The sequence below is a fragment of the Cydia splendana genome, chromosome 5 (genome assembly GCF_910591565.1).
Source record: "Cydia splendana chromosome 5, ilCydSple1.2, whole genome shotgun sequence".
Lineage (NCBI taxonomy): Eukaryota > Metazoa > Arthropoda > Insecta > Lepidoptera > Tortricidae > Cydia > Cydia splendana.
The window spans coordinates 15,034,868-15,050,515 of NC_085964.1; the positions used below are offsets into that span (position 1 = coordinate 15,034,868).

Consider the following 15,648-nt stretch of genomic DNA (forward strand, 5'->3'; position numbering starts at 1 on the left):
AAATATTTGTTTTAATAATATTTCTAAACTTCTATGTGTGCAGTCTCACTCAGCATCAAGAGTAGTGAACGAAACAATGCGCCGAAAGTGCCTGACACCCTATTAGTTTTACAAATAGAGCTATTAGTAGAGCTACAGTTCGCGTTCAAAAGTATTTGCCACACTGTAATTGTATTATATACTGTAGCGAAACGCTACTGGCCGTTTGTAAAAAAATAAAATGCATATTTGCGATTATTTTGAATTCAAATTTTGATAGAATGTTCGAGAAAAAAACGATTGAATTTGTTTTTTGGCAGATGGTTTGTGGATTTCGTGTCAAAAAGTCGTTGGTGATCCGGGCTGTTTTTTAAACTAGATTTTCAACGTTTAACGTTTAACCAGTTTGGTAATTAATACGAAGTGTCGAAAGTGCGCGTTAATCGACGAGAGGAATGGCTCCTCGTAGACAGCTGGCCACCTAAGCCGTGCGTGAGTCGGCGTCCGGAGAGGAGTGGCTCCTCGTAAACTGCTGGCTACCAAAGCCGTGCGTAGGTCGCCGCTAAGCACTGGTGGAGTGAAGAAACCTCATCGCTATCGTCCGGTCTGCTGCCATACGCGCTCGCCAGAAAGCGAGTGGCTTACCTCGTCGGCCTGCTTGAAGACACCACCTTGTGCGCCATCTGTGCTGTACAAGTAAATTTCCTACCGGCTGCCGGCACCCTTGTGTGTGCCTCCCATTTTGTGCGCCATTTGTGCTGTACAAGTAAATTTCCTACCGGCTGCCGGCACCCTTGTGTGTGCCTCCCATTTTGTGCGCCATTTGTGCTGTACAAGTAAATTTCCTACCAGCTGCCGGCACCCTTGCGTGTGCCTCCACATTTGCCTCATTTGCCTTTTCCCCCCTGTACTTCAAGACCGAAATACTTGAAAATTTTAGCGTTAGTTTTCCAATTCTAATTTTTATATCCACCTAATTATTTGTTTCGTATTTTTGTGCCATGTTTTTGTTTCGCCATTTGTTAATATCTTCTTCTTACAAATCGTCAAAATTCAAAAAGCCTCGTTGGACGGGCGGTATAAACAAGCGGTTCAAAATTTAGGTATCATTCGCCAACTTGTCAACCATCATCGTCCATAATATTCGCCACATTAATACATTTTCTTCCTTTCCAGCTAAATTCTCAGCCGTATTCCTTTTTTTACCTTTCATGTTTACCAACTATGCGGAACGCAGACAATTAGTTTAAAACGATCAAAATAGTGTTTTTAGTGAATTTTGTGAATAATATTTTTTTATACAGAATGTTACCGGAAATTGATTTTTTTATTAAAAAGTTTTCAAATTATACGTGTTCAGTGAATTATACCTTGTTTTACTGCAATACGTATAGAGAGATATCGCATTTTATAAAGCTACTAGCTTGGATAAATTGGTAGATGTTTTTGATGCATAGTCTTATTGGTGTATCCAGTAGTAAGGAAATATTTTAAAGAATAATAAGGATATACCTAACGTATATGTAGTTACCTAATTAATTAATTAATATAAATGTATTGCCATCCTCCAGATACTAGTCTTATTAGAGTATTAAAAACGTTATCAGCAAATAAATGGAAAATTATCTTAACAAATTATTGCTTCATAATTGAAACGTCTTAATAATCAGTTCATGATTGACGCAATAAACTTCACGCTACACCTAGTTCTGCTTCTAACGCGTTTTAAACCATTCCACCAAACAACATTAATCAGTTCGTTTGTGTCTGTATATCTGGAGAAAGGACATGAATGTCAAAGTGTACAGAAATAGTCGGTCAGTGACGCGGGCACTGCGATTGGGTGTTGAGACGATTGTCGTTGTTTGTGGGTTTTTGTTGGCGATTTCTACAGTGGTTTGTCGACAGGGACGTAAACCGGCGATCACACAATATGTCTGATCCGTGCCGTCGCCAGACAACGTGACGCCCGCGTGCCTCCTGCTCTCATTCGAACATTGTCTGCAAACGAGCCGCTGGTATTTTTACTTTTGTATCCAACGCATTTTTTTCAACCACGAGCCGGGTTCATTAACGCTTTGTGAAATGTAATGTTATGCCTCGTTAAAGTAGTTGGGACGAGACTGCTTTATGAAGTTTTCGCCTCCGAATCATATGATGTACCTACTTCTCTATAACAAGGTATAAAATCAAAATATGTGTATGATATAAACCATCTATCAATTTGAAACCAAAGATAAACGTGTTACACATGAAATTTCTGTTAAAATATATTTCATACATTTGCTTATTAATCACCGACTGCACTAAAATTAAAAATATAATAACGCAACCTTTTAATAATAGGCCTTCGGTCCCCATCATCAGATAAACTGATTTTACCGTAGGTAAGTTAAGTACTTGTACCTACCAAAACATTGTTCTAACATTCATTTGCTAGATTTGTTTCCCGTATAACTATTGGTAGGCATTATTTTAAGTTAAGTCCCCGCGCAGTTGTACAAGTACAAATTCAATTCGTATTTTGAAAATAAAATAATAAAATATTTTTTACGAGGATATTTGTATCTCTTTTATTACAAATAATTTGAGATTTATTTCTCGTTGTATTTTATTTATTTATGTATGTACCTACATACGTAGTACATAAGTAAAGTAGGTACCTACCTACTTAGCTTGTTGGAAATTTGTATTTTCTATTTTACATGGCACCCTAGTGGAGACTTATTTAGAGCAGCCGATTAGTTCAAATATAGGAAAGAAGTCATCATCGCCTATTATGATGCTTCGTGTCGGTTGAATGATCTTGGGCTGGTGAGGTCACGCGCAGGCGGCGCAGATGGGGCGCCGAAGCCTGCGCGGTTCCGCGATCGCGCCGTGCCGTGCGCACTCGTCCGTCTCGCCCACTAACTTCTTTATGTCCTCCTTTTGTCTCGGTTCCAACTAGACCTCGCTAATTTATTGCGCCAACACAAAAACAATACTAGACGACTTCTCGGATAGGTTAAATACACCGACCGAGTAATAAATTGGCGTGTTGATTTCGCGGTGATTTTTAAATACTGGCATTAAATCAAACTATGAACATGCAATCAAAATTTGAAGCCCGGACGTATATATTCTGGCTTTATTCTAGTTTTCAGATTTCTGAAATAATAAATCACCCGACTTTAACACAACTATGTGTCCCTTGCTCCCTTGTATCAATTTACTCAACCAACGTAGGCCGTATTGCACACGAATCACAACTACTTACATATACCTTACTTTTTTCAATGTACTTCATTTATCGAATATAAGATTTCTAAATGGGATTTTTTAAATTCGCCTATAGGAGTGTCCCACTGCTGCGCAAAGGCCATCTCGCCGCTCTCCCCTCTTTCCCGCCATTTGATCGTATCTGATGCACACTCCCGCCACTCTTTACAAAATGTGTCAAGGTCGTCCCGCTATCTCCGTTTTGGTCTTCCTCTGCCCAGCGCTCAGTTTGGTCCACGGCGGAGTTTGGTCCAGCGCTCCGGGTGCATTCGGCAGACGTGCCCTGCCAAGTCCCACTTACTTAGCTTACTTTAGCTTGGGATTCTATCATGAAAATAGGTAGTTTAAAACTCACTATCACGTGACTTGTTACGTTTTACAAATGTAGGAATAAATGTCTGCTCCGAGTTGCAAACGTCAATAAATTAAAGCCAATAGTTCGTTTGTCACTACATGTACTTACCTACGCGCGTAAAGTAAATAACCCACTGTATTGATGCTAACGCAAAAGTGACAGAGCTTTCCTGTGGCAGTGTCGGGCCGACACTAATACTAATAATACTGGTGACGGCAACAGCCGCTCCAGTGCTGACTTCTAACACCCAAAATAAAAATGATTTCTACGTACACTCACTATTACACCGACCAGCTAGCCAATTTTTTTACGATTTATTATAATCCCACATATCTGAACTGTGATAATAGTTCACGTTCAGAAAACAATAAATCTCTCTGTCCGTCAGAGATCGGAAAAGTACAAGCCTATTATTTATAGCGATGACTGTAGAATGTTTCCATTAAGTAATATGATATTGGAAAGGTTTAAAATAAACAAAAGATTACGAAGTTAAAGGTCAAGCGAAAGACACGCTTTCTAATTTTATTGACAGTTTGACAGTCATAGTTTTTGGATTTATAATGCTATGCATCATAAATTCATAACATTTATGGCCTTATAATCATGTTAATAGACATGCCAGCTTCGGACTAATTACGAGAGCGTCTAGATTGTGAAAGGACTTTTCGTTGATTTTTTCTGTTAAAAGTATATGTTATCTATTCAGACTTCTAGGTGTCCGTTAGATATTACGACCAGTTTTTGGATAGGTACCTATCGATATAGTACTTATTCTGATTTCCGGTTTTATGTAGCATCAGTGAAAGGTGCTACATATGAAAGTGGTTCAAAATCTGTTATTAATGACGTAAATGAAGACTTTTTCTGTATCAATTAGGTAAATTTATTCCTCTTTGATTAATGTATCCCCAATACTAGGTACTTACGTACATACTTGTACGATTGGCCTAATTGGTAGGTACATAACGAAAGTCTCTTCTTCTTCTTCCTCGCGTTATCCCGGCATTTTGCCACGGCTCATAGGAGCCTGGGGTCCGCTTGACAACTAATCCCATGATTTGACGTAGGCACTAGTTTTTACGAAAGCGACTGCCATCTGACCTTCCAACTAGACATGTGCGCCGCGCCGCCGCGCCGCCGCCGCCGACGATTTTTCCACGCCGCCGCCGCCGATAAATATGACCGCCGTATAATGGCGTGGACATTTTTGATACCTGTCGTGTCTTATTGCATGTTGCGTAGTGAGTAGATAGTGTCAGAGGTATATTTTAAAAGATCCTTATGCTTTTTGCTTATTATTTACCAGTGAAACAAATTAGCGTCATTTTTGACCTTGCGGTGTTAGCTGTGATAACGATTTAGCGTTAATTTAAACAAGACCTAGTTTCTGGATCACAGGTTATAATTTGATACCAATTTTATCGCACAGCTTTTTTATAGAACGCATTTTGATTTACATTCACTAAAGTCAAGAAAATAGCAAGTTCATATCCTAGGACATAAACATGCTATTTTCTACTTAAAATGATGATATGGAGAATGATGTCATCATATTATGATATATGTATTATATCATGGCACTTGCAGGCTGCAAGTGCCATGCGACACGGGACACTTCTAAGACATTTTGTGGAGCGAATCAACCTGCCAGAGACGTTTACTTTCGAAAACGACGATATCTTTATTCTAACATACGTTTCTGATAAACTTCAGTTCAGACAAATGTAAAGTAGTTCATTATTATTTCGTAACAAATCATAGGTGAGCCGAGAGATGCTGAGAAAAGTCAATATAGTTTTTTTTTTAATTTACGACTTAACTTATGAATTAAATCTTTTCGTGTTATATTTATATTACGCTTACAAAGTCATTATATTGACTAAAATGTAGCGTTTTAAATTGTCCTTTTTAAGTTATTATTTAAACATACCGTTGGTTGGGTTGGTAAGAATGCCAAGTGACATGATGGGATATAATTTATAATTTAGAAAACACACATAAGGGCTTGTTCACAAATCATGCGAGGTCACGTTGGGGGAGGGGGGGTATAAGGAGACCTCACGTGTATTCTTCTACAGTAAACGAAACTAAGAAAAATACCTACCACATGAGTAGATAGTTTTTCTCGGTTTCGTTAAACATAAATCTTCACTCCGGTCTTGACCGGTCGGATGGAAATATTTCAAAAATACAAGTGAGGTTATGTGGGGGGGGGGGGGGGGGGGGGGGGTAGTCAAAAACCTGGGAGGGGGGTAGGTAAAAAAGTAGCCGAAAACACCTCGCGTGATTTGGGCACTAGGGATAGGGGTCCTAATATATTTTGGATAGCCTAGTAATTACTCAGAAGGGTTTAATGTAGAGTTTCTACAGCCACGTTCTCATGCAGTATCAAAAATTATGCCACGCCGATTTCACGCCGATCACGCCGCCGCCGCCGGTCAAAAAATCATCGGACGCCGCCGCCGATGATTTTGCCATCGGCGCACATGTCTACTTCCAACCCAGAGGGGAAACTCTTATTGGGATTAGTCCGGTTTCCTCACGATGTTTTCCTTCACCGAAAAGCGACTGGTAAATATCAAATAAATGATATTTCGTACATAAGTACATAACGAAAGTCAATCTTGTTTATTTGGTAGTGTCAATTTTAGATGTAAATTTAATTGTTGCAGGTAATTTTTATGCCGCGGAGATAGTATCAGCTTTGGAGTATCTTCACGCGCGGAACATCGTGTACCGGGACCTGAAGCCCGAGAATCTGCTGCTAGCGAAGGACGGGCATCTCAAAATCACGGACTTCGGGTTCGCGAAGAAGCTTACGGACCGGACGTGGACGCTCTGCGGCACTCCGGAATATTTGGCGCCCGAAATCATACAGAGCAAAGGGCATAATAAGGCTGTGGACTGGTGGGCTTTAGGTAAGGCTTTCTTATTTAAAAGCTATGTTTTGAAAACTATGTTATATTTATTTTCTTAGGGTAATCGAATTGTACCATTATCGAGTTCATACATAAACGTCATGCACTTACAAGTTTTGACAGGTAAGGTTTATTTATAAACTCTGTTTGTTTGGGAAACGAATTGAACCAGTAAGTGTTTGGGCTCTGTTTGGGTGATATATTGTTAGTTCCATGCGAGTAAATATGTGACAGCCTGATTTGATTATTGTTGATCGATTACTGGCTGAGTTGACAGGCACCTATGCAGTATCTAAGTAGTACCTTCAGCATATTATGTAGCTACATATTTATGTTTTCTTGGTATTAAGATTTGATTACCTATTACTAGTCATGGCATTATAAATATTTTTTTATTGTATGTATAAAATATATCAAAAAACATATATCTACCTATTACGTTAAAATTACTTCTTTAGTCGAGTACGTAGGTATCGCTAGAGAACGTGTCATTACAATAAGTTAACTGCTATCAACTACGCAGCAGCAGCTGTTGTCCTATCCTACGGCTTTTTCTCTCGCTTATCCTTTATTATTGATATAATTATATAGTTACCACTGGTAAGTCACTTACCAGTATTTTTAGCTTTGCTTACTTCATTTATAAGGTTCCGTAGCCAGGTCCTATAAATAATTAGGTTATTTATAGGACCAATTTCTTGATAAAAAAAAAGAAATGTCAAAACCATTCAGGTCAGTTTTTTTTATAATTATCCATTCAGTTCACGCTTAAGGCGTTTTTTACTTTTGGAGCTGTTTGTGGTTTTTTTTAGCAACTGGGTCAAGCAGATCTTGTCAGTAGAAAAAGGCGGCAAATTTGAAAAATGTAGGCATGAAAGGATATCGTCCCATAGAAAATTTGAATTTCGCGCCTTTTTCTACTGACAAGATTTGCTTGACCATCTATAAGTTTAGAGTCGGTTTGAAGCAAATAACAGAAAAACGCCTCTTCAAAATGATAAAAAAAGTAAAAAAGGCGGGATTTGAAAATACTTACTGAATTGGATAGTGTAAATTGTGTTTGACTAAAAATACAAGAAACACGTATCTACGCTCGCTATAAAAATGAGTTCTTCTAGTGAAGAAAATGATATTCTTACGCTGACGCCTACCGAAATTCAAGAGACAGCACAGGCCGTGGCTTAGTAATTTGCTACCAGAGAAATCGCGGGCTAGTACTTATAGTTATGCAAATGTTTTCTTATTTCCTCGCAGTAGTCGTGAAAAGCACTATGTAATGCCTCGGCCGGAAACGCTAAAGATGGACTCGTATTATTTGAGGGCCTCCACTAACGTGTCGGCCCTCAAACGCACTCGTCCATCTTTTAGCGGTTTTCCGTCCTCTCCTACAATATACTATTGAGCATGTTCGATTGAGCCGTTAATGTTTTTGCAAAAAAAACTGCTTATTATTAAAAACCGGCCAAGTGCGAGTCGGACTCGCGCTTCAAGGGTTCCGTACATTAAGTCCGACTCACGCTTGACTGCACATTTCTAATAGGTTTACCTGTCATCTACTTATAGGTAAAGAACTATTTTGTGTATTTTTTTCAAAATTTTAGACCCAGTAGTTTCGGAGATAAAGGGGGGAATGGTAATTTTTTGGCTATTTTCTTAAATAACTTATAACTTATGAATTTTAAAATTAGAAAAAAAAAATTAAAATTTCAAGATGGCTCTTTCATTTGATATATAACACGATATAGTTTAGTTTATAGTTTAACTTTATTTTTTAACTTTCTCATTTACCTCAAAAAGTGCCCCCATGTTTAAAATTGATTTCTTTACGTTACATGTCCATCTTTGGGTCACTAATTTACATATGTGTACCAAATTGCAACTTAATTGGTCCAGTCGTTTCCGAGAAAATAGGCTGTGACAGACGGACAGACAGACAGACAGACGCACGAATGATCCTATAAGGGTTCCGTTTTTTCCTTTTGAGGTACGGAACCCTAAAAAAGACTTGAGTACAGCGATTAAACGACCCTTTGCTTGTATGCCATTTCTACATAGTATGAAAATAGGGAACCCTCCTCTATGCGTGATCCGACACGCAATTGGCCGGTTTTGTAGAAATTTACTGATGTAAATGACATTCTGATATTTGAGACGCCAATGAGAGGACCCGTAATAAAATTTTCAAAAAAATACAGGCCTAATATAAAAAGTAGAAAACTGACGCGGAGCCGGTTTTATGCTTGTGTTTCCGCGATTAATGTCTAACTGCATAATAAAAAAAAAATACTGTATAGTTAAAATACGACTCACTATACCACCGCCGCGCTGCGAATATGTTAATTTTGGCTCTACTAAACAAACACACAAAGCCGCATTATTAATAAACAACTTCCCAAGAAATTTGACATGCATAACTAATCGAAACATTAGAAAGTAACTGCAACTTTTTAAACCTATGAAACATTATTCAGTTTTATAGTGGTTAATCAATATGACCAATAATAATTATGTGCTAGCTTACAAACAGGCCAAATTTGTGACTTGGGTAGAGATGGGTAGTGAGTAAATACTCACGGGTAAATACCGAGTAAATACTCAGTATTTACTCAATATACCCGTATTTACTCGTTTATACCCAAATTGGTGGGTATAAACTATTTAGAGTGCTGAAAGGGGCATATAAATTAGAAATATAGGTGTATTATGGAAGCCGCTACTGGATTAAGTACTCAAAATTGTAAGAAATGTATTTTTAAGAGGGGCACTCCATACATGTAACTAATTGTGACGAAAAAAAAATTCAGAAGCCACCAACATGCTGCACATCATTAAATTGGTCTTTAAAAATAACTGGAATGTTTCTAAGAACATTTTTGGATAAATTGAATAGTTTTGGAAAAAAAACCGTTTCAAAAGGCAAAAATAATGTTTATCTCTCTACACCGTGTTTTTTTTTATTTCCGTTAATTTCAAGGGTGCATTCCTGAGCTTAAATCAAGTAACTTTCTCAAAGACACCGATGTTCTAATTAAGTCCATTTCGGAGATAATCCATAATTTATTTTTTTACTATAAGGCCTCTACAAGCGTGTACACTTGCCTTAGGGCCGGCTTACATATTGATTAGTGTTTAGAATGAGTTCATACATTTGCTACTAAACTTAAGTACAATCTCGGTCGATTGATGTACGAAATGACATTGATATGTCACAGATTTCAATTGTTTGGCTGAGTTAAATGTAATGCCCGTGTTACAACAACGCTATATGCTACATTTAATTACTTTTTAAACAAAAAAAAAACAAAAAAGAAAACAAAAAAAATTTTTTTTTTTGAAAATTAACTATGCCATTTAGTTCTTATAAACGTACTTAACTATACCCCGAAGTTAACGGAATTCAATAAAAACACGGTGTATAACTTTAGAACCAAAGTTCAGAAAAAATATGAAAACATATCGGGAGATTAGCCGTATAATAGAGATTAAAACCAAAATATTACTTTGCTAATCCGCGAAAAGATAACGTGCTAGTCAATCAGTGCTAACCCGTTATACTTACTTGCGTATTTTTAAGTATAACGGGTTAGCACTGATTGACTAGCACGTTATCTTTTCGCGGATTAGCAAAGTAATATTTTGGTTTTAATTAGTATGGATTTCCGCAAAGTAACGCCTGATTCTATTCGTATAATAGAGTACAAAAAACAATATTTTGAACATCATCGGTTGAGCCATTTTTGAGTTTTCTTTAAAAACCCTTAATTAAAGGTCGTAAGTGCCGCGTAAACACGCACTTTTGCGCGACATGCAGTTATCTAGAACATCGATAGAATTGAAGTACCATATTTTTAAAGTAAATACCTTCTTATTTAAAACAAAATTGTTAACTATGCATTATCACAATTTGCCTCTCACTAATAATTACCCTTTTTTTCCTAAATTAAGCATCCTATATGCTTTTTTTATTTTATAGATATTGTTAATACACGTTAGAACTCTTCAATAAAATACAATTTTGTTCTTAAATCTCACTTTTTGAATATTTTATAAGCAATCGTTTTTACCCACCTAAATGAGTAAATACGGGTATTTATCGGGTGCTTTGAGTAAATACCGAGTAAATACTCAGTATTTACTCACCCCTACCCATCTCTAGACTTGGGTCTTTCGCCGAATTCGATTTTCGATTTTACAGATGTCTATAGCTTATGATAAAGGTGACATTCGGATGTCAACTGTAGCTGCATTACAGTTGTTTGTGGATTTCTTAGATAAAATGAGTGAGGCTCACCACCGCATTACTGCCGCGATTATGACGTTAATTCCGTCACTCATTTTATCAAGGAAATTTGACAGATACAGCGGTGGCAACGTCGACGCCGCAACAGTAATGCAGTTGACATCCGAACGTCACCTTAAGAACGAGCCAATCGAATTTTAATTAAATTTTTTCCTATTTTAATATGTACATAAAAAACAAAAAAATCACGAAAAATCCCTACTATTCCTCGTTATAAAAAGTATAAGTACACATGGCATTTTTTTTTACAAATTTCGGGGGGCACCCCCCTTAGGTCAAAATTTTGCATCAATAATTCGGTTGGCTCTCCTTCCTAAATTAATCTGTGAGTCAAAAGCAGTAACTGTGCAAAAGGAAATTCCATTATCATCATTTCCCGTAAATCGCACTTTTTTGTCGTGAACACCACGGACTAGTTGGTTCGTCGCAATTCACTCGTGGCGCTGTGGATACATACATATAATATTTATTTACGACTCTTGTCTGCTGCCACTGACGGTTTAATGCGGTGTTTACATTACTATTATTTAGTGTTGTGATATATTCCCTTAAATCCTATCTTTACTCAGATGATGAAGCTGGCAAGCAGTTTATTAAAATAATTTACTTACATGCAATGTAATGTCATGTCGTTAATAAAATAAGCCGTGCTAATTGCAACAACTTAAGGTTGAATCACGGTAATAATTTTGTTTATTTTTTTATAACGCTAACGTACGTACGCCATACCTCCACAAATTTATGATAAGTAATTATGATATTAATGTCAGTGTTATTTTAGTACATTGGATTCAAGTGTTTATGAGCGCGTTATAATGTGCTTATGTCGGTTATTTTCAGGCGTACTCATTTACGAGATGCTCGTTGGCTATCCGCCGTTCTACGATGAGAATCCCTTCGGCATCTACGAGAAAATCCTCAACGGACGGGTGGAGTGGCCGCGGCACCTCGACCCCGTTGCGAAGGACATTATTAAGAAACTACTAGTACAAGACAGAACTAAGAGACTTGGAAATATGAAGGTAATTTATCACATATAACTGTTAACAAAATCGTCTACAAAAATAACTGTAGCCGTCGTAATTCGGTTGCGACATATAAGTCGCATAAGTCGTAGTCGTAGTAGTCGTAGTAAACTGTATATTCGGAAATATAAATCTTTTGATGCAACGATGCGGCTGAAAAACAAATATAGCCATGCATAAATGAAATGGTGGGTATAGAAAACCTAAATCATACTCGTAGCAACATTGCAGATATGATGAAGAACATCTTTCAGAAATCAATATTGAAGTGGTATAATCGTTGCTGTGCACACAAACGCGCATGTTTACATTGGGCGGAAAATATCTAGCCTTGCGCTTGACCCGTTGTTTTAAATTACGTATGCGTTACAAGTATTATCGTTGTCTACGTGGAAATATATTACAGTTTTGTCTTTTGTACGCTTTGTACTTTCATGTCAAACTAGGGTTCAATGTGCACTAAAAATATTTTTTTCCGAGCTATGATGTTGGCTGCTCTCCAGCCGATTCCATATTTAACTTCTAATCTTACACTTGACAACTTGTCTGTAGGAGTTCTTTAAAGGTAGATTTAGACTCATCTGTACAAGGTCTTGGTACATTTGATATTAGTCAAAATGTCACGTTTATAAACCAGGCATTTGTAATTAATCCATGGATACTAATTTCATATTAGAATATTAACTTCTACGAGTAAAATTACAAAAAAATATATTTACAAAAATTGGTTTTAATACAATCTTACACAAAAACGACCTAGTGTCAAACAAGTTACCTACTTAGTGGCCTCAGTAGTAGTACCTACTTGTGATAAATGAAATATTGCACAAGTAATAGTTACCTAAAGTACTTAAATACACATGAAAAGAAAAACATTTGGGGAGTGATAACAATACAAACATGAAAACAATAACGTCTCTTAATTACAGTCCTCAATAAAATGTTTTTAATAGTCAATTTAAGAAAAAACATTCATTTGAGTTCAAAATTACTAAAACACCAAAACAAATACTTAACAAAATTTTGACGAATTTTCTAATAACTAGGGGTCTATTAAAATTATTTTAATAAACATTTTACTATATCTATTGCAGTTTATAATTTTATATGACATTTATTACTGTTTCCATAATATTGTTTTAGAACAAAGGGTCTGCTAAACCCTTATCTTCATAATAAAATTGAGAAGAACCATAATAATGTATCCAAAATTTTTGAATATCTATTTCAATAAAAAAACAAGAAATTGTTGAATTTTTTTCGAATTGTTTATTTGTGTACTAACGTTATTAGAAATCCTCTTCTCACCACTTTAATGATTCTTGAATAAAATGGTACGTCTCACATAAAAACTCATGGAAAATATCATTTAGACATGTAGTAAGCTTGGCGTAAACAGAAACCGGAAACACACTCAATTCCAAAGAAAAACTTTCAATATACCAAGTCAATGTCATTAGATCATTCTATTCCCATCGAGTGAAGTCCGATGATCGTTAGTTTGGAATCGGCTGCAGTTTCTAGAGGTTTGTTTTCTCCGAGCTTTTTGCCGCGGGCCGGTTGCGCGTCACCGCGATGTCGCCGTGTCGCCGTGATGTTTAGAAAGCCATCCATCAGGCGGTTAGCGGCGACATTAAACAGTCGCCACTACCACTGACTTATGTCTCGACGCAAATACGCGTACCATGTTCCTACCCGACCAATCTAGATAAGTGAGCTAGCCATCGGCAAGGTGGCCGTCCCGATGACTTGCACAACTCAAAACGTGTTCAATAAACCACGCGAAGCGATAGGCGGTTAGATTTAGGCTATATTAATTAATATTAAATGACGAGAGTATAATACTGTTGGACATGATTTGGTACCTAACTATTAAAAAAAGTCCGAGAAATGTAATGATTTTGTAAACAAATATTTTAATTAAATTAATTCAAAAAATAGTAAAACAAAACAACAAAAAATGGCCAAGATAATACATACGATCATTACTATCACTCGTGCAAGCAAGACGACTCAGCTGTGACCAGTGTGTCATAACGTCCTCGATACATTCTTATAAATAGTAATAGTAGTGGCATATTACGTCGCTTCGAAGTCACCCATTTTATTCTTACGAGGCAAATGTCCCGATAAACAAAGATGCTCTAATTCCTTCAGTCGTAACCGAGCCCGGATCTGTGGCAGTGATTGTATAAAAATCAATACAGCTGACTTGAATTATGGCTTTTGGAAATCTTTCTTAGTTTGTACTAATTGTTTGTTTTCTTTATATTGCAGTGCGGTTCAGAAGACGTAAAAAGACACAGATGGTTCAAGAATATCGATTGGGCAGATGTGTTCATGAAGAAAATGCAGGTAATTAATTATTTAGCATTACCTACTTTTTATTATTATGACGAGTCCATGTTTCATTATATATTATTTATAATTGCATTAGGTACATATTATAGGTATCGTGTATTTATGAAATCTAGTCTAGTATAAAGTGGTTAGCAGTAATTTGAAAGTAAATATAATTTCAATAACCGAGATAAGATTTTACGCGAACCAAATAGCGGACAAGTCACAGGGCCAAGTTATTACTTTTTAGAAATCAACATATATATTGTCTTCAACCGTATTGTTTATGTGCAGCCTCCCATCATGCCGACGGTGTCGTACGAGGGCGACACGTCCAACTTTGACGAGTACACCGAGACGGACTGGAAGGCGGCGCGCGCGCTGGACCCCGACGAGCTGAAGCTCTTCGCCAACTTCTGATCTCCTGCGCATCAGCAATCCAATGGAAACGTATAGAATCCTTGTAGGTCTGGCTACCATGCATAGGTATATTAAGCTGATAGTTCCAAGCGGAAATTGTAGATTTTTGTTTCCTAATAGTTTGTAGGTATTATTTAAGAGCTTATAAAAGTATTTACTGAAGTCATATGCAGGTATGATATTTATTTAATAATCTCACAAAACGTATTTCGTGGCGGTTCATTATTTTAGAACAATAACTCTAAAGAACTACGGCTCTGCAATACCTCTATACATATGTAGTATAATCTCATAAGAAAGTAAATTGTATAAAATCGTATTTTGTAGTTCGTATAATTTTTTGGCGAAAGATGAAACGAACTACACTTACTTTATGGTGATGTATTGGTGTAAACTATTTTCATTCATGATATTGTAATTGATGGGTGTCCTTCTGAATCCCTAACAACGTTTGTCCTAAAGTCACTTGCCCTAACTGGTTTGTCCTAATGGGCACATGCCCTAACGATCAATTGTCATAACGATTATTTTCCAGAATGTAATGTTTCTGAAAAATTGTTAGGTTTGCACTTGCTGCCACAAAAGTCGGTTAGGTTAGGTTAGAACCGCGACCCTCGCAAAAAAATTCTTAATAACATTATGATAAGTAATCAATAATAGGGAAACCAAAATTAGGGTATACGAGTGTTAGGACAACTGATCATTATGACAAACAATATTAGGGAATGCAAAGATAGGAGAAAAGACTTTAGGGATTCAGATATAGATCCGTAACTGATGAATATTAAGAAGCTAATAACAAGAAATAATATGCATTTATAAATTGTTAAACAAAAAAATGAATAGCTGTTTTCAAGTTTTATTTGTTCATAACTTCCATTTTGTATATTTTTGTAATGCTGTCTTTATTTACGTAGTGTAGGTATACCTACTGACGCACTGATAAATATTTTGGGCGCAAACAATTATACAGCGTGTGTATTCCATACGGGCGTATATTTTAATAACGATTAGTATATGACCCAAGGAGCTTAATTACATTGTTTTTTT

General features: G+C 36.6%; 1 protein-coding gene across 1 annotated transcript in view; it reads left to right on the forward strand.

Annotated features, from left to right (window-relative positions):
- The window catches only part of LOC134790803 (cAMP-dependent protein kinase catalytic subunit 3), a 48,908-nt gene extending 33,906 nt beyond the window's left edge, over window positions 1-15,002 (forward strand). Inside the window, exons 4-7 of the mRNA XM_063761759.1 lie at window positions 6,268-6,513; window positions 11,654-11,835; window positions 14,116-14,193; window positions 14,473-15,002. Of these exons, the coding sequence (XP_063617829.1) occupies window positions 6,268-6,513; window positions 11,654-11,835; window positions 14,116-14,193; window positions 14,473-14,598 (632 nt within the window). The 3' untranslated portion in view covers window positions 14,599-15,002. The remainder of the gene's footprint in view (window positions 1-6,267; window positions 6,514-11,653; window positions 11,836-14,115; window positions 14,194-14,472) is intronic.
- The last annotated feature ends 646 nt before the right edge of the window (window positions 15,003-15,648 follow it).